The following is a 21,999-nucleotide window of genomic DNA, read 5'->3' as shown; positions in this document are numbered from 1 at the left end:
CACCCCCCCTCCCAGTTTCTCCCAGTTCCCTCCCAGTTCCCCCAGTCCCCCCAGTCCCCTCTTCTCCCAGTCCCCCCCGTCTCCCCCAGTTCTCTCCCAGTTCTCCCAGTCCCCCCCCCCGCGCCCCTTCCAGTCCCCCCCAGTGCCCCTCTCCAGTTCTCCCAGTGCCTCCAGTGCCCCCAGTCCCCTCCTTCCCAGTCTCTCCCAGTCCCCCCAGTCCCTCCCAGTTCTCCCAGTGCCCCCCAGTCTCCTCCTTCCCAGTCCCCCCCAGTTGTTCCAGTGCCCCCAGTCCAGTTTCCCCCATTCCCTCCCAGTCCTCCCAGTCCCCTCCCAGTTCTCCCAGTCCCTCCCAGTCCCCCCAGTCCCTCCCAGTCTCTCCCAGTCCCTCCCAGTCCCTCCCTTCCCAGTCCCCCCCAGTTGTCCCAGTGCCCCCAGTCCCCTCCTTCCCAGTTACCCCAGTTCTCCCAGTTACCCCCAGTGCCCCCCGTCCAGTTCCCCCCCAGTCCCCCCCAGTTTCCCCCCAGTCCCCCCAGCTCTCCCAGTTCCCCCCTTCCCAGTCCCCCCCAGTCCCCCCCAATTCCCCCCCAGTCCCCCCCCAGTTCCCCCCCAGTCCCCCCCAATTCCCCCCCAGTCCCCCCAGTTCCCCCCCAGTCCCCCCCAGTCCCCCCCAGTCCCCCCCCAGTCCCTCCCAGTCCCCCCAGTTCCCCCCCCGTTCTCTCGGCGCTGTCTCCGCCCCTTCAGGCCCCGCCCCTCCCCCCCCCCCTCCCCCCCAGTGCCCCCGACGGCGACAGCGGCGACAGCGGAGACCTCCGGGGCACCTCCTGAGGACCTTCTGAGGACCTCCGGAGGACATTGGGGACCTCTTGAGGACCTCCTGAGGACATTGGGGACCTTCTGAGGACCTCCTGAGGACATTGGGGACCTCCGGAGGACCTCCTGGAGACATTGGGGACCTCCTGAGGACTTCCTGAGGATCTCCTGAGGACATCGGGGACCTCCTGGAGACATTGAGGACCTCCTGAGGACCTCCTGAGGACATTGGGGACCTCTTGAGGACCTCCTGAGGACATTGGGGACCTCCGGAGGACTTCCTGAAGACCTCCTGGAGACATCAGGGACCTCCAGAGGACCTCCTGAGGACATTGGGGACCCCCTGGAGACATTGAGGACCTCCTGAGGACCTCCTGAGGACATTGGGGACCTCTTGAGGACCTCCTGAGGACATTGGGGACCTCCGGAGGACTTCCTGAAGACCTCCTGGAGACATTGGGGACCTCCTGAGGACATTGAGGACCTCCTGAGGACCTCCTGAGGACCTCCTGAGGACATTGGGGACCTCCTGAGGACCTCCTGAGGACATTGGGGACCCCCTGGAGACATTGGGGACCTCCTGAGGACCTCCTGAGGACCACCTGAGGACATTGGGGGACCTCCTGGAGACATTGGGGACCTCCGGAGGACCTCCTGAGGACCTCCTGGGGGACCTCCTGGAGAACTGGGGACATTGGGGACTTCCGGGGGACACCTTAGGGACCTCCTGAGGACCTCCTGAGGACCTCTTCCTCCTGGAGACCTCCTGGGGACATTGGGGACCTCCCGGGGACACCTTGGGGCCCTCCTGGGGACATCTTGAGGGCCTCCTGGAGACCTGGGGACATTGGGGACCTCCTGAGGACCTCCTGGAAGACACCTTAGGGGACCTCTTGGAGACCTCCTGGGGACATTGGGGACCTCCCGGGGACACCTTAGGGACCTCCTGAGGACATTGGGGACCACCTGGAGACACCTTGAGGACCACCTGGAGGACAAAAAGGACCTCCTGGAGTAGCAAAGGACCTCCTCAAGGACCAAAAGGACCTCCTGGAGGAGCAAAGGACCTCCTGGAGGACCACCTGGAGGACCAAAAGGACCACCTGGAGTAGCAAAGGACCTCCTGGAGGAGCAAAGGACCTCCTCAAGGACCACCTGGAGGACCAAAAGGACCACCTGGAGGACCAAGAGGACCACCTGGAGTAGCAGAGGCCCACCTGGAGGACCAAAAGGACCTCCTGGAGTAGCAAAGGACCTCCTCAAGGACCAAAAGGACCTCCTGGAGGAGTGAAGGACCTCCTGGAGGACCACCTGGAGGACCATAGGACCACCTGGAGTAGCAAAGGACCTCCTGGAGGAGCAAAGGACCTCCTCAAGGACCAAAAGGACCTCCTCAAGGACCAAAAGGACCTCCTGGAGGACCACCTGGAGGACCAATAGGACCACCTGGAGTAGCAAAGGACCTCCTGGAGGAGCAAAGGACCTCCTCAAGGACCAAAAGGACCTCCTGGAGGAGTGAAGGACCTCCTGGAGGACCGCCTGGAGGACCAATAGGACCACCTGGAGGACAAAAAGGACCTCCTGGAGTAGCAAAGGACCTCCTCAAGGACCAAAAGGACCACCTGGAGGAGTGAAGGACCTCCTGGAGGACCACCTGGAGGACCAAAAGGACCTCCTGGAGTAGCAAAGGACCTCCTGGAGGAGCAAAGGACCTCCTCAAGGACCAAAAGGACCTCCTGGAGGAGTGAGGACCACCTGGAGGACCGCCTGGAGGACCAAAAGGACCTCCTGGAGGACCAAAAGGACCACGTGGAGGACCAAAAGGACCACCTGGAGTAGCAAAGGACCTCCTCAAGGACCAAAAGGACCTCCTGGAGGAGCAAAGGACCTCCTGGAGGAGCAAAGGACCTCCTGGAGAACCACCTGGAGGCCCAAAAGGACCACCTGGAGGACCAAGAGGACCACCTGGAGTAGCAAAGGACCTCCTCAAGGACCAAAAGGACCTCCTGGAGGACCAAAAGGACCTCCTGGAGGACCACCTGGAGGACCAAAAGGACCACCTGGAGGACCACCAGGACCTCCTGGAGTAGCAAAGGACCTCCTCAAGGACCAAAAGGACCTCCTGGAGGAGCAAAGGACCTCCTGGAGGACCACCTGGAGGCCCACTAGGAGCTCCTGGAGGAGCAGAGGGCCCACCTGAAGGCCCAAAAGGACCTCCTGGAGGACCAACAGGACCTCCTGGAGTAGCAAAGGACCACCTGAAGGACCAAAAGGACCTCCTGGAGGAGCAAAGGACCTCCTCAAGGACCAAAAGGACCTCCTCAAGGACCAAAAGGACCTCCTGGAGGAGCAAAGATCCTTTTGGAGGACCACCTGGAGGACCAAAAGGACCACCTGGAGGACCAAAAGGACCATCTGGAGTAGCAAAGGACCTCCTGGAGGAGCAAAGGACCTCCTCAAGGACCACCTGGAGGACCAAGAGGACCTCCTGGAGTAGCAAAGAACCACCTGGAGGACCAAAAGGACCTCCTGGAGGAGCAAAGGACCTCCTGGAGAAACACCTGGAGGACCAAGAGGACCTCCTGGAGTAGCAAAGGACCTCCTGGAGGACCAAAAGAACCTCCTGGAGGATCACAGGACCACGTGGAGGCCCAAAAGGACCACCTGGAGTAGCAGAGGCCCACCTGGAGGGCCCACCAGGAGCTCCTGGAGGAGCAAAGGCCCTCTTGGAGGCCCACCAGGAGGTCCTGGAGGAGCGCCGCGATGTCCCGTGCGAGCGTCCGCGTTCCCGACGACGGCGACTTCGGAGCGTTCCGAGCAGAGTGTGAAGAGGACCACGGATGGACGTTGACCTTCAGCAAAGGAGGGCTGAAGGTGTGGGTGCAGCTCCTGGAGGACCACCCCACCCTCCCCAAGGTCAAGGTGAGCCCCAAAAAGGAGGAGAACCTCCTCATGGAGAACCTCCTGGGGGAGAACTTGGGGTGGAGGAGAACCTCCTGGAGAACCTCCTGGAGGAGAACTTGGGGTGGAGGAGAACCTCCTGGGGGAGAATCTCCTGATGGAGGACCTCCTGGAGGAGAACTTGGGGTGGAGGAGGACCTCCTGGAGGAGAAGTTGAGGTGGAGGAGGACCACCTGGAGGAGAATCTGAGGGTGATGGAGAACCTCCTGGAGGAGAACGTGGGGGTGAAGGACCTCCTGGTGGAGAACGTGGGGGTGATGGGGTTCTATCTCGGGGTGGAAAAGGGGGTTATGGGGACCATGAAGGGGTGGAGGACCTCCTGGAGGAGAACATGGGGGTGGAGGAGAACCTCCTGAGGGAGAAGTTCCTCATGGAGAACCTCCTGGAGGAGAACTTTGGGTGGAGGAGAACCTCCTGGAGGAGAATCTCCTCATGGAGGACCTCCTGGGGGAGAACTTGAGGTGGAGGAGGACCTCCTGGAGGAGAATCTCCTGATGGAGGACCTCCTGGAGGAGAACTTGGGGTGGAGGAGAACCTCCTGGAGGAGAACCTCCTGGAGGAGAACTTGGGGTGGAGGAGAACCTCCTGGAGGAGAATTTCCTCATGGAGGACCTCCTGGAGGAGAACTTCCTTATGGAGAACCTCCTGGAGGAGAACTTTGGGTGGAGGAGAACCTCCTGGAGGAGAATCTCCTCATGGAGGACCTCCTGGAGGAGAACTTGGGGTGGAGGAGGACCTCCTGGAGGAGAATCTCCTCATGGAGAACCTCCTGGAGGAGAACTTGGGGTGGAGGAGGACCTCCTGGAGGAGAATCTCCTCATGGAGGACCTCCTGGAGGGGAATCTCCTCATGGAGGACCTCCTGGAGGAGAATCTGAGGGTGATGGAGGACCTCCTGGGGGAGAACTTTGGGTGGAGGAGAACCTCCTGGAGGAGAATCTCCTCATGGAGGACCTCCTGGGGGAGAACTTGGGGTGGAGGAGAACCTCCTGGAGGAGAATCTGAGGGTGATGGAGGACCTCCTGGAGGAGAATCTCCTCATGGAGGACCTCCTGGAGGAGAACTTCCTTATGGAGAACCTCCTGGAGGAGAACTTTGGGTGGAGGAGAACCTCCTGGAGGAGAATCTCCTGGTGGAGGACCTCCTGGGGGAGAACTTGGGGTGGAGAAGAACCTCCTGGGGGAGAATCTCCTCATGGAGAACCTCCTGGGGGAGAAGTTGAGGTGGAGGAGAACCTCCTGGAGGAGAATCTCCTGATGGAGGACCTCCTGGAGGAGAACTTGGGGTGGAGGAGAACCTCCTGGAGGAGAATCTCCTCATGGAGGACCTCCTGGAGGAGAACTTGGGGTGGAGGAGAACCTCCTGGGGGAGAATCTCCTCATGGAGGACCTCCTGGAGGAGAACTTGGGGTGGAGGAGAACCTCCTGGAGGAGAATCTCCTCATGGAGAACCTCCTGGAGGAGAACTTGGGGTGGAGGAGAACCTCTTGGGGGAGAACCTCTTGGAGGAGAACCTCCTGGTGGAGAAGTTGAGGTGGTGGTGGCTGAAGAAGTGCCTCTCCTTCCCCTCCTGAAGTGCCGGATGGAGTGCGGGGGACGTTTCGGCCGATGTCCTCTACGATGTCCTCCACGACACCGATTATCGGCGCCAATGGGACCCCAACGTCATCGAGACCTTCGACATCGCCCGAGTGACGGCCAACGCCGACCTCGGGTACTACTCCTGTGAGTAAGGGGCGGTGGTGGCATCTCCAGGGGCTTCCTGGACCATGGGGGCATCTCCAGGGGGTTCCAAACCCATGGTGGCATCTCCCAGGGGTTCCCAATCCATGGGTTCCTCCTCTGTGGTGGCTTCACCCATGGGTTTGGTGGCCACCAAGTGGTTCTGAGTCATAGACACCACCTGAGGAGCAGTTCCAGATGGGTTTTGGGGGGTCCTGAGGTGGGTCCTGAGCTCCAGAGGGGTGGTGGCATCTCCCAGGGGTTCCCAATCCATGGGTTCTTCACCCCTGGTGGCTTCATCCATGGGTTGGTGGCCACCAAAGTGGTTCTGGTCATAGACACCACCTGAGGAGCAGTTCCAGATGGGTTTTAGGGGGGTCCTGAGGTGGGTCCTGAGCTCCAGAGGGGTGGTGGTATCTCCCAGGGGTTCCCAATCCATGGGTTCCTCCTCCGTGGTGGCTTCACCCATGGGTTTGGTGGCCACCAAAGTGGTTCTGAGTCATAGACACCACCTGAGGAGCAGTTCCAGATGGGATTTGGGGGGTCCTGAGGTGGGTCCTGAGCTCCAGAGGGGTGGTGGTATCTCCCAGGGGTTCCCAATCCATGGGTTCTTCCTCCCTGGTGGCTTCACCCATGGGTTTGGTGGCCACCAAAGTGGTTCTGAGTCGTGGACATCACCTGAGGAGCAGTTCCAGATGGGTTTTAGGGGGTCCTGAGGTGGGTCCTGAGCTCCAGAGGGGTGGTGCATCTCCCAGGGGTTCCCAATCCATGGGTTCTTCCTCCGTGGTGGCTTCACCCATGGGTTTGGTGGCCACCAAAGTGGTTCTGAGTCATAGACATCACCTGAGGAGCAGTTCCAGATGGGTTTTGGGGGGTCCTGAGGTGGGTCCTGAGCTCCAGAGGGGTGGTGGCATCTCCCAGGGGTTCCCAATCCATGGGTTCTTCCTCCCTGGTGGCTTCACCCATGGGTTTGGTGGCCACCAAAGTGGTTCTGAGTCGTAGACATCACCTGAGGAGCAGTTCCAGATGGGTTTTTGGGGGGTCCTGAGGTGGGTCCTGAGCTCCAGAGGGGTGGTGGCATCTCCCAGGGGTTCCCAATCCATGGGTTCTTCCTCCGTGGTGGCTTCACCCATGGGTTTGGTGGCCACCAAAGTGGTTCTGAGTCATAGACATCACCTGAGGAGCAGTTCCAGATGGGTTTTGGGGGGGTCCTGAGGTGGGTCCTGAGCTCCAGGGCGGTGGTGGCATCTCCCAGGGGTTCCCAATCATGGGTTCTTCACCCTGGTGGCTTCACCCATGGGTTTGGTGGCCACCAAAGTGGTTCTGAGTCGTAGACACCACCTGAGGAGCAGTTCCCAGATGGGTTTTGGGGGGTCCTGAGGTGGGTCCTGAGCTCCAGAGGGGTGGTGGGCATCTCCCAGGGGTTCCCAATCCATGGGTTCTTACTCCCTGGTGGCTTCACCCATGGGTTTGGGTGGCCACCAAAGTGGTTCTGAGTCGTAGACATCACCTGAGGAGCAGTTCCAGATGGGTTTTGGGGGGTCCTGAGGTTGGGTCCTGAGCTCCAGAGGGGTGGTGGCATCTCCCAGGGGTTCCCAATCCATGGGTTCTTCACCCCTGGTGGCTTCACCCATGGGTTTGGTGGCCACCAAAGTGGTTCTGGGTCGTAGACATCACCTGAGGAGGACACGTCCCAGATGGGTTTTGGGGGGTCCTGAGGTGGGTCCTGAGCTCCAGGGTGGTGGTGGCATCTCCCAGGGGTTCCTGAATCCATGGGTTCTTCACCCCTGGTGGCTTCACCCATGGGTTTGGTGGCCACCAAAGTGGTTCTGGGTCGTAGGACATCACCTGAGGAGCACTCCCAGATGGGTTTTTGGGGGGGTCCTGAGGTGGGTCCTGAGCTCCAGGGTGGTGGTGGCATCTCCCAGGGGTTCCCAATCCATGGGTTCTTCCTCCCTGGTGGCTTCACCCATGGGTTTGGTGGCCACCAAAGTGGTTCTGGGTTGTAGACACCACCTGAGGAGCAGTTCCAGATGGGTTTTGGAGGGTCCTGAGGTGGGTCCTGAGCTCCAGAGGGTGGTGGCATCTCCCAGGGGTTCCCAATCCATGGGTTCTTCCTCCCTGGTGGCTTCACCCATGGGTTTGGTGGACACCAAAGTGGTTCTGAGGTCGTAGACATCACCTGAGGAGCAGTTCCAGATGGGTTTTGGGGGGTCCTGAGGTGGGTCCTGAGCTCCAGAGGGGTGGTGGCATCTCCCAGGGGTTCCCAATCCTGGGTTCCTCCTCCGTGGTTGGCTTCACCCATGGGTTTGGTGGCCACCAAAGTGGTTCTGAGTCGTAAGACATCACCTGAGGAGCAGTTCCAGATGGTTTTGGGGGGTCCTGAGGTGGGTCCTGAGCTCCAGAGGGGTGGTGGCATCTCCCAGGGGTTCCCAATCCATGGGTTCTTCACCCCTGGTGGCTTCACCCATGGGTTTCGTGGCCACCAAAGTGGTTCTGAGTCTCAGACACCACCTGAGGAGCAGTTCCAGATGGGTTTCGGGGGGTCCTGAGGTGGGTCCTGAGCTTCCAGAGGGGTGGTGGCATCTCCCAGGGGTTCCCAATCCATGGGTTCCTCCTCCCTGGTGGCTTCACCATGGGTTTGGTGGCCACCAAAGTGGTTCTGAGTCTCGGACACCACCTGAGGAGCAGTTCCAGATGGGTTTCAGGGGGTCCTGAGGTGGGTCCTGAGCTCCAGAGGGTGGTGGCATCTCCCAGGGGTTCCCAATCCATGGGTTCTTCCTCCCTGGTGGCTTCACCCATGGGTTTGGTGGCCACCAAAGTGGTTCTGGGTCTCGGACACCACCTGAGGAGCAGTTCCAGATGGGTTTTTAGGGGGTCCTGAGGTGGGTCCTGAGCTCCAGAGGGGTGGTGGCATCTCCCAGGGGTTCCCAATCCATGGGTTCTTCCTCCCTGGTGGCTTCACCCATGGGTTTGGTGGCCACCAAAGTGGTTCTGAGTCATAGACATCACCTGAGGAGCAGTTCCAGATGGGTTTTGGGGGGTCCTGAGGTGGGTCCTGAGCTCCAGAGGGGTGGTGGCATCTCCCAGGGGTTCCCAATCCATGGGTTCTTCCTCCCTGGTGGCTTCACCCATGGGTTTGGTGGCCACCAAAGTGGTTCTGAGTCGTAGACATCACCTGAGGAGCAGTTCCAGATGGGTTTTGGGAGGTCCTGAGGTGGGTCCTGAGCTCCAGAGGGGTGGTGGCATCTCCAGGGGGGTTCCCAATCCATGGGTTCTTCACCCCTGGTGGCTTCACCCATGGGTTTGGTGGCCACCAAAGTGGTTCTGAGTCATAGACATCACCTGAGGAGCAGTTCCAGATGGGTTTTGGGGGGTCCTGAGGTGGGTCCTGAGCTCCAGAGGGGTGGTGGCATCTCCCAGGGGTTCCCAATCCATGGGTTCTTCCTCCGTGGTGGCTTCACCCATGGGTTTGGTGGCCACCAAAGTGGTTCTGAGTCGTAGACATCACCTGAGGAGCAGTTCCAGATGGGGTTTTGGGGGGTCCTGAGGTGGGTCCTGAGCTCCAGAGGGGTGGTGGTTATCTCCCAGGGGTTCCCAATCCATGGGTTCCTCCTCCCTGGTGGCTTCACCCATGGGTTTGGTGGCCACCAAAGTGGTTCTGAGTCTCGGACACCACCTTGAGGAGCAGTTCCAGATGGGTTTCGGGGGGTCCTGAGGTGGGTCCTGAGCTCCAGAGGGGTGGTGGCATCTCCCAGGGGTTCTGAATCCATGGGTTCTTCACCCCTGGTGGCTTCACCCATGGGTTTGGTGGCCACCAAAGTGGTTCTGAGTCATAGACATCACCTGAGGAGCAGTTCCAGATGGGTTTTGGGGGGTCCTGAGGTGGGTCCTGAGCTCCAGAGGGGTGGTGGCATCTCCCAGGGGTTCCCAATCCATGGGTTCCTCCTCCCTGGTGGCTTCACCCATGGGTTTGGTGGCCACCAAAGTGGTTCTGAGTCATAGGACATCACCTGAGGAGCAGTTCCAGATGGGTTTTGGGAGGGTCCTGAGGTGGGTCCTGAGCTCCAGAGGGGTGGTGGCATCTCCCAGGGGTTCTGAATCCATGGGTTCTTCACCCCTGGTGGCTTCACCCATGGGTTTGGTGGCCACCAAAGTGGTTCTGAGTCGTAGACATCACCTGAGGAGCAGTTCCAGATGGGTTTTAGGGGGTCCTGAGGTGGGTCCTGAGCTCCAGAGGGGTGGTGGTATCTCCCAGGGGTTCCAAATCCATGGGTTCCTCCTCCGTGGTGGCTTCACCCATGGGTTTGGTGGCCACCAAAGTGGTTCTGGGTTGTAGACACCACCTGAGGAGCAGTTCCAGATGGGTTTTGGAGGGTCCTGAGGTGGGTCCTGAGCTCCAGGGGCGTGGTGGCATCTCCCAGGGGTTCCCAATCCATGGGTTCTTCCTCCCTGGTGGCTTCACCCATGGGTTTTGGTGGCCACCAAAGTGGTTCTGAGTCGTAGACATCACCTGAGGAGCACTCCCAGATGGGTTTTGGGGGGTCCTGAGGTGGGTTCTGAGCTCCAGAGGGTGGTGGCATCTCCCAGGGGTTCCCAATCCATGGGTTCTTCCTCCGTGGTGGCTTCACCCATGGGTTTGGTGGCCACCAAAGTGGTTCTGAGTCTCGGACACCACCTGAGGAGCAGTTCCAGATGGGTTTTGGGGGGTCCTGAGGTGGGTCCTGAGCTCCAGAGGGGTGGTGGCATCTCCCAGGGGTTCCCAATCCATGGGTTCTTCCTCCCTGGTGGCTTCACCCATGGGTTTGGTGGCCACCAAAGTGGTTCTGGGTCTCGGACACCACCTGAGGAGCAGTTCCAGATGGGTTTTGGGGGGTCCTGAGGTGGGTCCTGAGCTCCAGAGGGGTGGTGGCATCTCCCAGGGGTTCCCAATCCATGGGTTCTTCACCCCTGGTGGCTTCACCCATGGGTTTCGTGGCCACCAAAGTGGTTCTGAGTCGTGGGACATCACCTGAGGAGCAGTTCCAGATGGGTTCTGGGGGGTCCTGAGGTGGGTCCTGAGCTCCAGAGGGGTGGTGGCATCTCCCAGGGTTCCCAATCCATGGGTTCTTCCTCCCTGGTGGCTTCACCCATGGGTTTGGTGGCCACCAAAGTGGTTCTGAGTCTCGGACACCACCTGAGGAGCAGTTCCAGATGGGTTTTGGGGGGTCCTGAGGTGGGTCCTGAGCTCCAGAGGGGTGGTGGCATCCTCCCAGGGGTTCTGAATCCATGGGTTTCTTCACCCCTGGTGGCTTCACCCATGGGTTTGGTGGCCACCCAAAGTGGTTCTGAGTCGTAGACACCACCTGAGGAGCATTTCCAGATGGGTTTTGGGGGGTCCTGAGGTGGGTCCTGAGCTCCAGAGGGGTGGTGGCATCTCCCAGGGGTTCCCAATCCATGGGTTCTTCCTCCCTGGTGGCTTCACCCATGGGTTTGGTGGCCACCAAAGTGGTTCTGAGTCATAGACATCACCTGAGGAGCAGTTCCAGATGGGTTTTGGGGGGTCCTGAGGTGGGGTCCTGAGCTCCAGAGGGGTGGTGGCATCTCCAGGGGGTTCCCAATCCATGGGTTCTTCACCCCTGGTGGCTTCACCCACGGGTTTGGTGGCCACCAAAGTGGTTCTGAGTCGTAGACATCACCTGAGGAGCAGTTCCAGATGGGTTTTCAGGGGGTCCTGAGGTGGGTCCTGAGCTCCAGAGGGGTGGTGGGCATCTCCAGGGGGTTTCCCAATCCATGGGTTCTTCCTCCCTGGTGGCTTCACCCATGGGTTTGGTGGCCACCAAAGTGGTTCTGAGTCATAGACATCACCTGAGGAGCAGTTCCAGATGGGTTTTGGGGGGTCCTGAGGTGGGTTCTGAGCTCCAGGGTGGTGGTGGCATCTCCCAGGGGTCCCTCATGGTCCTCCTCTGCTCTTCTCCTCCTCAGGGAGGTGTCCGAAGCCCCTCAAGAACCGCGATGTCCTCACCCTTCGCTCCTGGTTGCCCACAGACAACGATTACATCATCATGAACTACTCGGTCAAACACCCGGTGAGTCCTCAGAGGTCCTCAGAGGTCCTCAGAGGTCCTCAGAGGTGGTCCTTGGTGGTCCTTGGAGGCCCTTGGAGGTCCTTGAAGGCCCTTGGAGGTCCTTGGAGGTTCTTTGAGGTCCTTGGAGGTCCTGGGTGGTCCTTGGAGGAGGTCCTTGGAGGTCCTTGGAGGTCCTGGGTGGTCCTTGGAGGTCCTTGGAGGTCCTAAGTGGTCCTTGGAGGTCCTGGGAGGTCCTTGAAAGTCCTGGGAGGTCCTGGGAGGTCCTGAGTGGTCCTTGGTGGTCCTGGGAGGTCCTTGAAGGTCCTTGGAGGAGGTCCTGAGTGGTCCTTGGAGGAGGTCCTTGGTGGTCCTTGGAGGTCCTTGGAGGTTCTTTGAGGTCCTGGGAGGTCCTGGGTGGTCCTTGGAGGACCTTAGTGGTCCTTGGAGGAGGTCCTGAGAGGTCCTGGGAGGTCCTTGGTGGTCCAGGGAGGTTCTTTGAGGTCCTTGGTGGTCCTGGGAGGTCCATGGAGGGTCCTGAGTGGTCCTTGGAGGTCCTGGGTGGTCCTTGGAGGAGGTCCTTGGTGGTCCTTGGAGGTCCTGGGTGGTCCTTGGAGGAGGTCCTGGGTGGTCCTGGGAGGACCTTAGTGGTCCTTGGAGGAGGTCCTGAGAGGTCCTGGGAGGTCCTTGGTGGTCCAGGGAGGTTCTTTGAGGTCCTTGGTGGTCCTGGGAGGTCCATGGAGGTCCTGAGTGGTCCTTGGAGGAGGTCCTGGGTGGTCCTGGGAGGTCCTTGGAGGTCCTGGGAGGTTCTTTGAGGTCCTTGGAGGTCCTGGGAGGTCCTTGGAGGAGGTCTTTGGTGGTCCTTGGAGGTCCTTGGAGGTCCTTGGAGGTCCTTGGAGGAGGTCCTGAGTGGTCCTTGGAGGAGGTCCTGAGTGGTCCTGGGAGGTCCTTTGAGGTCCTGGGAGGTCCTGGGAGGTCCTTGGAGGTCCTGGGAGGTCCTTGGAGGTCCTGGGAGGTCCTTGGAGGTCCTGGGTGGTCCTTGGAGGAGGTCCTGAGTGGTCCAGGAGGTCCTGAGAGGTCCTGGATGGCCCTATTTGCCCATTGCCCACATTGAGGTTCTCCTGGATCTCCTCTACGGTTGCTCCGACGCTCAGGAGAACCTTGAAGGCATCTCAAGGGGCTTTTTTGGAGCGGGTTTGGAGATCCCTGGAGGTTCCTGGAGGTCCCTGGAGGTCCTTATGGACCCCAAACGCCCCCTCCCAACTCCGTCTCCTCCAACCTCCGGTTGTCCACCTGCAGAAGTTCCCACCTCGGAAGGACATGGTCCGAGCGGTGTCCATCCAGACGGGGTATTTGGTCCAAAGGACGGGAGAGAAGAGCTCCACCATCACCTACGTGGCCCACGTGGACCCCAAAGGTGAGGTCAAAGCCCCCCGAGAACCTCCAGAACATCTGGAGAGGGTCAAAGCCCCCTCTGAGAACCTCCAGAACATCTGGAGAGGGTCAAAGCCCCCTCTGAGAACCTCCGGAACATCTGGAGAGGGTCAAAGCCCCCTCTGAGAACCTCCAGAACATCTGGAGAGGGTCAAAGCCCCCTCTGAGAACCTCCGGAACATCTGGAGAGGGTCAAAGCCCCCTCTGAGAACCTCCAGAACATCTGGAGAGGGTCAAAGCCCCCTCTGAGAACCTCCAGAACATCTGGAGAGGGTCAAAGCCCCCTCTGAGAACCTCCGGAACATCTGGAGAGGGTCCAAAGCCCCCTCTGAGAACCTCCGGAACATCTGGAGAGGGTCAAAGCCCCCTCTGAGAACCTCCGGAACATCTGGAGAGGGTCAAAGCCCCCTCTGAGAACCTCCGGAACATCTGGAGAGGGTCAAAGCCCCCTCTGAGAACCTCCGGAACATCTGGAGAGGGTCAAAGCCCCTTCTGAGAACCTCCAGAACATCTGGAGAGGGTCAAAGCCCCCTCTGAGAACCTCCGGAACATCTGGAGAGGGTCAAAGCCCCCTCTGAGAACCTCCAGAACATCTGGAGAGGGTCAAAGCCCCCTCTGAGGACCTCCGGAACATCTGGAGAGGGTCAAAGCCCCCTCTGAGGACCTCCGGAACATCTGGAGAGGGTCAAAGCCCCCTCTGAGAACCTCCAGAACATCTGGAGAGGGTCAAAGCCCCCTCTGAGAACCTCCTGAACATCTGGAGAGGGTCAAAGCCCCCTCTGAGGACCTCCAGAACATCTGGAGAGGGTCAAAGCCCCCTCTGAGAACCTCCGGAACATCTGGAGAGGGTCAAAGCCCCCTCTGAGGACCTCCGGAACATCTGGAGAGGGTCAAAGCCCCCTCTGAGAACCTCCGGAACATCTGGAGAGGGTCAAAGCCCCTCTGAGAACCTCCGGAACATCTGGAGAGGGTCAAAGCCCCCTCTGAGAACCTCCGGAACATCTGGAGAGGGTCAAAGCCCCCTCTGAGAACCTCCGGAACATCTGGAGAGGGTCAAAGCCCCCTCTGAGGATCTCCGGAACATCTGGAGAGGGTCGGAGCCCTCCGGGTCCTCACTGTGGTGTCTCCACAGGGTCTCTCCCCAAGTGGGTGGTGAACAAATCCTCTCAGTTCCTGGCGCCGAAGGTGAGGCTGCGGCTCCGTGGGGTGGTCCTTGGTCTCCTGGGTGGGGGTTTGGTCTCCTGGGGTGGTTCTTGGTCTCCTGGGGTGGGGTTTGGTCTCCTGGGGTGGTTCTTGGTCTCCTGGTTGGATCTGGGTTGGGTTCCTGGGGTGGTTCCTGGTCTCCTGGGTTGGGGTTTGGTCTTCTGAGATGGACTTTGGTCTCCTGGGTTGGGTTCATGGAGTGGTTCTTGGTCTCCTCGGTTGGGCTTTGGTCTCCTGGTTGGATCTGGGTTGGGTTCCTGAGGTGGTTCCTGATCTCCTGGGGTGATCTGATCTTCTGAGATGGACTTTGGTCTCCTGGGTTGGGTTCCTGAGGTGGTTCCTGATCTCCTGGGTTGGGGTTTGGGTCTCCTGAGATGGTTCCTGCTCTCCTGGTTGGACCTGGGTTGGGTTCCTGGGGTGGTTCTTGGTCTCCTGGGTTGTATCTGATCTCCTGAGATGGACTTTGGTGTCCTGGGTGGACTTGGGTTGGGTTCCTGGAGTGGTTCCTGATCTCCTGGGTGGAACTCGGTCTTCTGAGATGGACTTTGGTCTCCTGGGTGGACCTGGGTTGGGTTCCTGAGGTGGTTCCTGATCTCCTGGGTTGGGGTTTGGTCTCCTGAGGTGGTTCCTGCTCTCCTGGTTGGACCCAGATTGGGTTCCTGAGATGGTTCTTGGTCTCCTGGGTTGGATCTGATCTTCTGAGATGGACTTTGGTCTCCTGGGTTGGGTTCCTGGGGTGGTTCTTGGTCTCCTGGGTTGGATCTGATCTTCTGAGATGGACTTTGGTCTCCTGGGTTGGGTTCCTGAGGTGGTTCTTGGTCTCCTGGGTTGGGGTTTGGTCTCCTGAGGTGGTTCCTGCTCTCCTGGTTGGACCTGGATTGGGTTCCTGAGGTGGTTCTTGGTCTCCTGGGTTGGGATTTGGTCTCCTGGGTGGACCTGGGTTGGGTTCCTGAGGTGGTTCTTGGTCTCCTGGGTTGGATCTGATCTTCTGAGATGGACTTTGGTCTCCTGGGTTGGGTTCCTGAGATGGTTCCTGCTCTCCTGTGTTGGGGTTTGGTCTCCTGAGGTGGTTCCTGGTGTCCTGGTTGGATCTGGGTTGGGTTCCTGGGGTGGTTCTTGGTCTCCTGGGTTGGGGTTTGGTCTTCTGAGACGGACTTTGGTCTCATGGATTGGGTTCCTGAGGTGGTTTTTGGTCTCCTGGGTTGGGATTTGGTCTCCTGGTTGGACCTGGGTTGGGTTCCTGGAGTGATTCCTGATCTCCTGGGTGGAATTCGGTCTTCTGAGATGGACTTTGGTCTCCTGGTTGGATCTGGGTTGGGTTCCTGAGATGGTTCTTGGTCTTCTGGGTTGGATCTGATCTTCTGAGATGGACCTTGGTCTCCTGGGTGGACCTGGGTTGGGTTCCTGGAGTGGTTCCTGATCTCCTGGGTTGGGATTTGGTCTCCTGAGGTGGTTCCTGCTCTCCTGGTTGGACCTGGGTTGGGTTCCTGGGGTGGTTCTTGGTCTCCTGGGGTGGGGTTTGGTCTTCTGAGATGGACTATGGTCCTCCTGGTTGGATCTGGGTTGGGTTCCTGGGGTGGTTCTTGGTCTCCTGGGTTGGGGTTTGGTCTTCTGAGGTGGGTTCCTGCTCTCCTGGTTGGACCTGGATTGGGTTCCTGAGGTGGTTCTTGGTCTCCTGGGTTGGGGTTTGGTCTCCTGGGGTGGTTCTTGGTCTCCTGGTTGGACCTGGGTTGGGTTCCTGGGGTGGTTCTTGGTCTCCTGGGTTGGGGTTTGGTCTTCTGAGATGGACTTTGGTCTCCTGGGTTGGGTTCCTGAGGTGGTTTTTGGTCTCCTGGGTTGGGGTTTGGTCTCCTGGGTTGGGATTTGGTCTCCTGGTTGGACCTGGGTTGGGTTCCTGAGGTGGTTCTTCATCTCCTGGGTTGGGGTTGGTCTCCTGAGGTGGACTTTGGTCTCCTGGTTGGATCTGGGTTGGGTTCCTGAGGTGGTTCTTGGTCTCCTGGGTTGGATCTGATCTTCTGAGATGGACTTTGGTCTCCTGGGTTGGGTTCCTGAGGTGGTTCCTGATCTCCTGGGTTGGGGTTTGGTCTCCTGAGGTGGTTCCTGCTCTCCTGGTTGGACCTGGATTGGGTTCCTGAGGTGGTTCTTGGTCTCCTGGGTTGGGATTTGGTCTCCTGGGTGGACCTTTGGTCTCCTGGTTGGACCTGGATTGAGTTCCTGAGGTGTTCTTGGTCTCCTGGGGTGGAATTCGGTCTTCTGAGATGGGCTTTGGTCTCCTGGTTGGACCCAGATTGAGTTCCTGGGGTGGTTCTTGCTCTCCTGGGGTGGGGTTTGGTCTTCTGAGATGGACTTTGGTCTCCTGGGTGGACCCGGATTGGGTTCCTGGGGTGGTTCTTGGTCTCCTGGGTTGGATCTGATCTTCTGAGATGGACTTTGGTCTCCTGGGTTGGGTTCCTGGGGTGGTTTTTGGTCTCCTGGTTGGGTTCCTGGGGTGGTTCTTGGTCTCCTGGGTTGGGGTTTGGTCTCCTGGGGTGGTTCCCTGCTCTCATTGGTTGGATCTGGGTTGGGTTCCTGGAGTGGTTCCTGATCTCCTGGGTGGAACTCGGATCTTCTGAGATGGTTCCTGTCTCCTGGTTGGACCTGGGTTGAGTTCCTGAGTGGTTCTTGGTCTCCTGGGTGGATCTGATCTTCTGAGATGGACTTTGATCTCCTGGGTGGACCTGGGTTGGGTTCCTGAGGTCGTTCTTGGTCTTCTCGGTTGGGGTTTGGTCTCCTGAGGTGGTTCTTGGTCTCCTGGTTGGACCTGGTTGGGTTCCTGAGGTGGTTCTTGGTCTCCTGAGTTTGGGGTTGGTCTCCTGAGATGGTTCCTGCTCTCCTGGTTGGACCTGGTTGGGTTCCTGGAGTGGTTCTTGGTCTCCTGGGTGGAATTCGGTCTTCTGAGATAGACTTTGGTCTCCTGGTTGGACCCAGATTGGGGTTTCCTGAGGTTGGCTCTTGTCTCCTGGGTTAATTCTGATCTTCAGAGATGGACTTTGGTCTCATGGATTGGGTTCCTGAGGTGGTTCCCTGATCTCCTGGGTTGGGGTTTGGTCTCCTGAGGTGGTTCTTGGTCTCCTGGGTGGATCTGGGTTGGGTTCCTGAGGTGGTTCTTGGTCTCCTGTGTTAATTCTGATCTTCTGGGGTGGTTTCCTGCTCTCCTGGTTGGATCTGGGTTGGGTTCCTGAGGTGGGTTCTTGGTCTCCTGGGTTGGGGTTTGGTCTCCTGGGGTGGTTCTTGGTCTCCTGGGTTGGGTTTGGTCTCCTGGGGTGGTTCTTGGTCTCCTGGTTGGACCTGGGTTGGGTTCCTGGAGTGGTTCCTGATCTCCTGGGTGGAACTCTGTCTTCTGAGATGGACTTTGGTCTCCTGGTTGGATCTGGATTGGGTTCCTGAGATGGTTCTTTGTCTCCTGGGTTGGATCTGATCCTCTGAGATGGACTTTGGTCTCCTGGGTTGGGTTCCTGAGGTGGTTCTTGGTCTCCTGGGTTGGGATTTGGTCTCCTGGTTGGACCCGGATTGGGTTCCTGAGGTGGTTCTTGGTCTCCTGGGTTGGATCTGATCTTCTGAGATGGACTTTGGTCTCCTGGTTGGACCTCAATTGGGTTCCTGAGGTGGTTCTTGGTCTCCTGGGGTGGGGTTTGATCTCCTGGGTTGGGGTTTGGTCTCCTGAGGTGGTTCCTGCTCTCCTGGTTGGACCCAGATTGAGTTCCTGGGGTGGTTCTTGGTCTCCTGGTTGGATCTGGGTTGGGATTCCTGGGGTGGTTTTCCTGCTCTCCTGGGTTGGATCTGATCTTCTGAGATGGACTTTGCTCTCCTGGGTTGGGGTTTGGTCTCCTGGGGTGGACTTTGGTCTCCTGGTTGGATCTGGGTTGGGTTCCTGGGTGGTTCTGGTCTCCTGGGTTGGATCTGATTTCTGAGACTGGACTTTGGTCTCTTGGGTTGGGTTCCTGGGTGGTTTCTTCGTCTCCTGGGTTGGGGTTTGGTCTCCTGGGATGGACTTTGGTCTCCTGGGTTTGGTTCCTGGAGTGGTTCCTGATCTCCTGGGTTGGGATTTGGTCTCCTGAGGTGGTTCCTGCTCTCCTGGTTGGATCTGGGTTGGGTTTCCTGAGGTGGTTCTTGGTCTCCTGGGTTGGATCTGATCTTCTGAGATGGCTTTGGTCTCCTGGGTTGGGTCCTGGAGTGGTTCTTGATCTCCTGGGTGGAACTCGGTCTTCTGAGATGGTTCCTGCTCTCCTGGTTGGACCTGGGTTGGTGTTCCTGAGACGGTTCCTTCTCTCCTGGGTTGGACCTTCTCTCCTGGGCCTCGTTGGTCCTTCCATTCCCACCCCACCCCACCCCATTCCTTGCAGGCCCTGAAGAAGCTCCACAAGGGTGTCTGAAATACCCAACGTGGAAGTCCCACCACAACCCAACCTTCAACCGTGGCTCTTCCGGAGCAGAACCTTCTGCCCACGGTGCCGTTGTCCACTTTGGCCGTCCAACGGCGGAGTCTCTGGAGAACATCGATGAGAGCGCTTTGGCCGAGGCCAAAGAAGAGGGCAGCGACGACGATGGTGGCAACTGAGGACCTCCTGGAGCTCTTGGGTGGCCTTTGGGGGGACAACTCGTGGTCATCTCGAGGTGGTTTGTGGGGGCTCACCTGGAGGTGGAGATCACCACCACCCAAAAAGAAAGAGGTTGAGGTTCTCGGAAAGTGCGGTGGAATTGTCCTAAAGTGAGTGGGTGGGACCTTCTCAGGAGGAGGTGGGACCTTCTCAGGAGGCGGTGGTGGACCTTCTCAAAGTGAGGTGGGACCTTCTCAGGAGGAGTGGGGACCTTGAAATGGGGTGAGAACCTCCAGAAAGAGGTGGGAACTGCTCAAAGTGAGGTGGGACCTTCTCAGAAGGAGGTGGGACCTTCTCAGGAGGAGTGGGACCTTCTCCAAAGGAGGTGGGACCTTCTGGAAATGAGGTGGGACCTTCTCAGAAGGAGGTGGGAACTGCTCAAAGTGAGGTGGGACCTTCTCGGAAGGAGGTGGGACCTTGAATGGGGTTGAGAACCTCACCAGAAGGAGGTGGGACCTTCTCAGGATGAGTGGGACCTTCTCAGAAGGAGGTGGGACCTTCTCAAAGTGAGGTGGGACCTTCTCAGAAGGAGGTGGGACCTTCTCAGGAGGAGTGGGACCTTCTCAGGAGGAGGTGGGACCTTCCTCAGAGTGAGGTGGGACCTTCTCAGAGTGAGGTGGGACCTTCTCAGGAGGAGGTGGGACCTTCTCAGGAGGAGGTGGGGACCTTCTCAGAGTGAGGTGGGACCTTCTCAGAGTGAGGTGGGACCTTCTCAGAAGGAGGTGGGGACCTTCTCAGGAGGAGGTGGGACTTTCTCAGAAGGAGTGGGACCTTCTCAGGAGGAGGTGGGACCTTTCTCAGGAGGAGGTGGGACCTTCTCAGGTGAGGTGGGACCTTCTCAGGATGAGGTTGGGACCTTGAAATGGGTGGTGAGAACATCCCAGAATGAGGTGGGACCTTCTCAGGATGAGGTGGGACCTTGAAATGGGGGTGAGAACCTCCCAGAAGGGAGGTGGGACCTTCTCAAAGTGAGGTGGGACCTTCTCGGGAAGGAGGTGGGACCTTCTCAGGAGGAGGTGGGACCTTCTCAGGATGAGGTGGGACCTTCTCAGAAGGAGGTGGGACCTTCTCAGAATGAGGGTGGGGACCTTCTCAAAGTGAGGTGGGACCTTGAAATGGGGGTGAGTAACCTCCAGAAGGAGGTGGGACCTCTCAGAAGGAGGTGGGAACCTTCTCAGAATGAGGTGGACCTTCTCAAAGTGAGGTGGGACCTTGAAATGGGGGTGGAGAACCTCCAGAAGGAGGTGGGGACCTTCTCAGGAGGAGGTGGGACCTTCTCAGGAGGAGGTGGGGACCTTCTCGGAAGGAGGTGGACCTTCTCAGAAGGAGGTGGGGACCTTCTCAGGATGAGGTGGGACCTTCTACAGGAGGAGGTGGGACCTTCTCAGGATGAGGTTGGGACCTTCTCGGAAGGAGGTGGGACCTTCTCGGAAGGAGGTGGGACCTTCTCGGAAGGAGGTGGGACCTTCTCAGGAGGAGGTTGGGACCTTCTCAGAGGAGGTGGGACCTTCTCAGGAGGAGGTGGGACCTTCTCAGAAGGAGGTGGGACCTTCTCAGGAGGAGGTGGGACCTTCTCAGAGGAGGTGGGACCTTCTCGGAAGGAGGTGGGACCTTCTCAGGAGGAGGTGGGACCTTCTCAAAGTGAGGTGGGACCTTCTCAAGAATGATAGGTGGGACCTTGAAATGTGGGTGAGAACCTCCCAGAAGGAGGTGGGACCTTCTCGAATGAGGTGGGGCCTTCTCCAAAGGAGGTGGGAAATGCTCAAAATGAGGTGGGACCTTCTTGGAATGAGGGGGGACCTTCTCAGGATGAGGTGGGACCTTCTCAGAATGAGGTGGGACCTTCTCAGAATGAGGTGGGACCTTCTCAGAAGGAGGTGGGACCTTCTCAGGATGAAGGTGGGACCTCTCAGAAGGAGGTGGGACCTTCTCAGAATGAGGTGGGACCTTGAAATGGGGGGTGAGAACCTCCCAGAAGGACGTGGGACCTTCTCAGGAGGAGGTGGGACCTTCTCAGGAGGAGGTGGGGCCTTCTCAGGAGGAGGTGGGACCTTCTCAGAGGAGGTGGGACCTTCTCGGGATGAGGTGGGGCCTTCTCAGAAGGAGGTGGGACCTTGAAATGGGGGTGAGAACCTCCCAGAAGGAGGTGGGACCTTCTCAGAAGGAGGTGGGACCTTCTCAGGAGGAGGTGGGACCTTCTCAGGAGGAGGTGGGACCTTCTCAGGGTGAGGTGGGACCTTGAAATGGGGGTGAGAACCTCCCAGAAGGAGGTGGGACCTTCTCAGGATGAGGTGGGACCTTCTCAGGAGGAGGTGGGACCTTCTCAGGATGAGGTGGGACCTTCTCAGGAGGAGGTGGGACCTTCTCAGAAGGAGGTGGGACCTTCTCAGGAGGAGGTGGGACCTTCTCAGGAGGAGGTGGGACCTTCTCAGGAGGAGGTGGGACCTTCTCAGGAGGAGGTGGGGCCTTCTCAGGAGGAGGTGGGACCTTCTCAGGAGGAGGTGGGACCTTCTCAGAAGGAGGTGGGACCTTCTCAGGAGGAGGTGGGACCTTCTCGGAAGGAGGTGGGACCTTCTCGGGATGAGGTGGGACCTTCTCAGGAGGAGGTGGGACCTTCTCAGGAGGAGGTGGGACCTTCTCAGGATGAGGTGGGACCTTCTTGGAATGAGGTGGGACCTTCTCAGGAGGAGGTGGGACCTTCTCAAAGTGAGGTGGAACCTTCTCCAAAGGAGGTGGAACCTTCTCAGAATGAGGTGGGACCTTGAAATGGGGGTGAGGACCTCCCAGAATGAGGTGGGACCTTCTGGAAATGAGGTGGGACCTTCTCAGAAGGAGGTGAGAACTGCTCAGAAGGAGGTGGGACCTTCTCAAAGTGAGGTGGGACCTTGAAATGGGGGTGAGAACCTCCCAACAAGAGGTGGGACCTTCTCAGAAGGAGGTGGGACCTTCTCAGGAGGAGGTGGGACCTTCTCAGGATGAGGTGGGACCTTCTCAGGAGGAGGTGGGACCTTCTCAGGGTGAGGTGGGACCTTCTCAGGAGGAGGTGGGACCTTCTCAGAAGGAGGTGGGACCTTCTCAGGAGGAGGTGGGACCTTCTCAGGAGGAGGTGGGACCTTCTCAGGATGAGGTGGGACCTTCTCAGGAGGAGGTGGGACCTTCTCAGGGTGAGGTGGGACCTTCTCAGGAGGAG

At 58.8% G+C, this 21,999-nt stretch overlaps 1 protein-coding gene and 1 long non-coding RNA gene across 4 annotated transcripts; one reads left to right on the top strand and one right to left on the bottom strand.

Moving 5' to 3' along the window:
- Positions 1 to 1,801: 1,801 nt before the first annotated feature.
- LOC128853587 (uncharacterized) lies at positions 1,802 to 2,997 on the bottom strand. 3 transcript variants are annotated; one of them, XR_008452194.1, is made up of 3 exons: positions 2,699 to 2,997; positions 2,294 to 2,543; positions 1,802 to 2,086 (listed from the first exon to the last, which is right to left on the bottom strand). It is a non-coding gene; the product is annotated as an uncharacterized LOC128853587 (long non-coding RNA). The 3 variants fall into 3 exon arrangements; XR_008452193.1 differs by having other exon boundaries at positions 1,802 to 2,220; positions 2,315 to 2,543; XR_008452195.1 differs by having other exon boundaries at positions 1,802 to 2,220; positions 2,315 to 2,334; positions 2,719 to 2,997.
- A 454-nt stretch (positions 2,998 to 3,451) lies between these two features.
- STARD10 (StAR related lipid transfer domain containing 10) lies at positions 3,452 to 18,769 on the top strand. The gene is given in 10 exon segments (XM_054079335.1): positions 3,452 to 3,732; positions 5,346 to 5,360; positions 5,362 to 5,494; positions 11,456 to 11,559; positions 12,835 to 12,952; positions 14,102 to 14,154; positions 18,555 to 18,573; positions 18,576 to 18,627; positions 18,629 to 18,684; positions 18,687 to 18,769. Coding segments are annotated over 10 exon segments (792 nt in total). The 5' UTR covers positions 3,452 to 3,573.
- Positions 18,770 to 21,999: the final 3,230 nt, after the last annotated feature.

Source organism: Cuculus canorus, chromosome 1 (genome assembly GCF_017976375.1).
Source record: "Cuculus canorus isolate bCucCan1 chromosome 1, bCucCan1.pri, whole genome shotgun sequence".
Lineage (NCBI taxonomy): Eukaryota > Metazoa > Chordata > Aves > Cuculiformes > Cuculidae > Cuculus > Cuculus canorus.
Note: the sequence above shows the minus strand (reverse complement) of the source record. Positions and strands in the feature narration are given on the sequence as shown.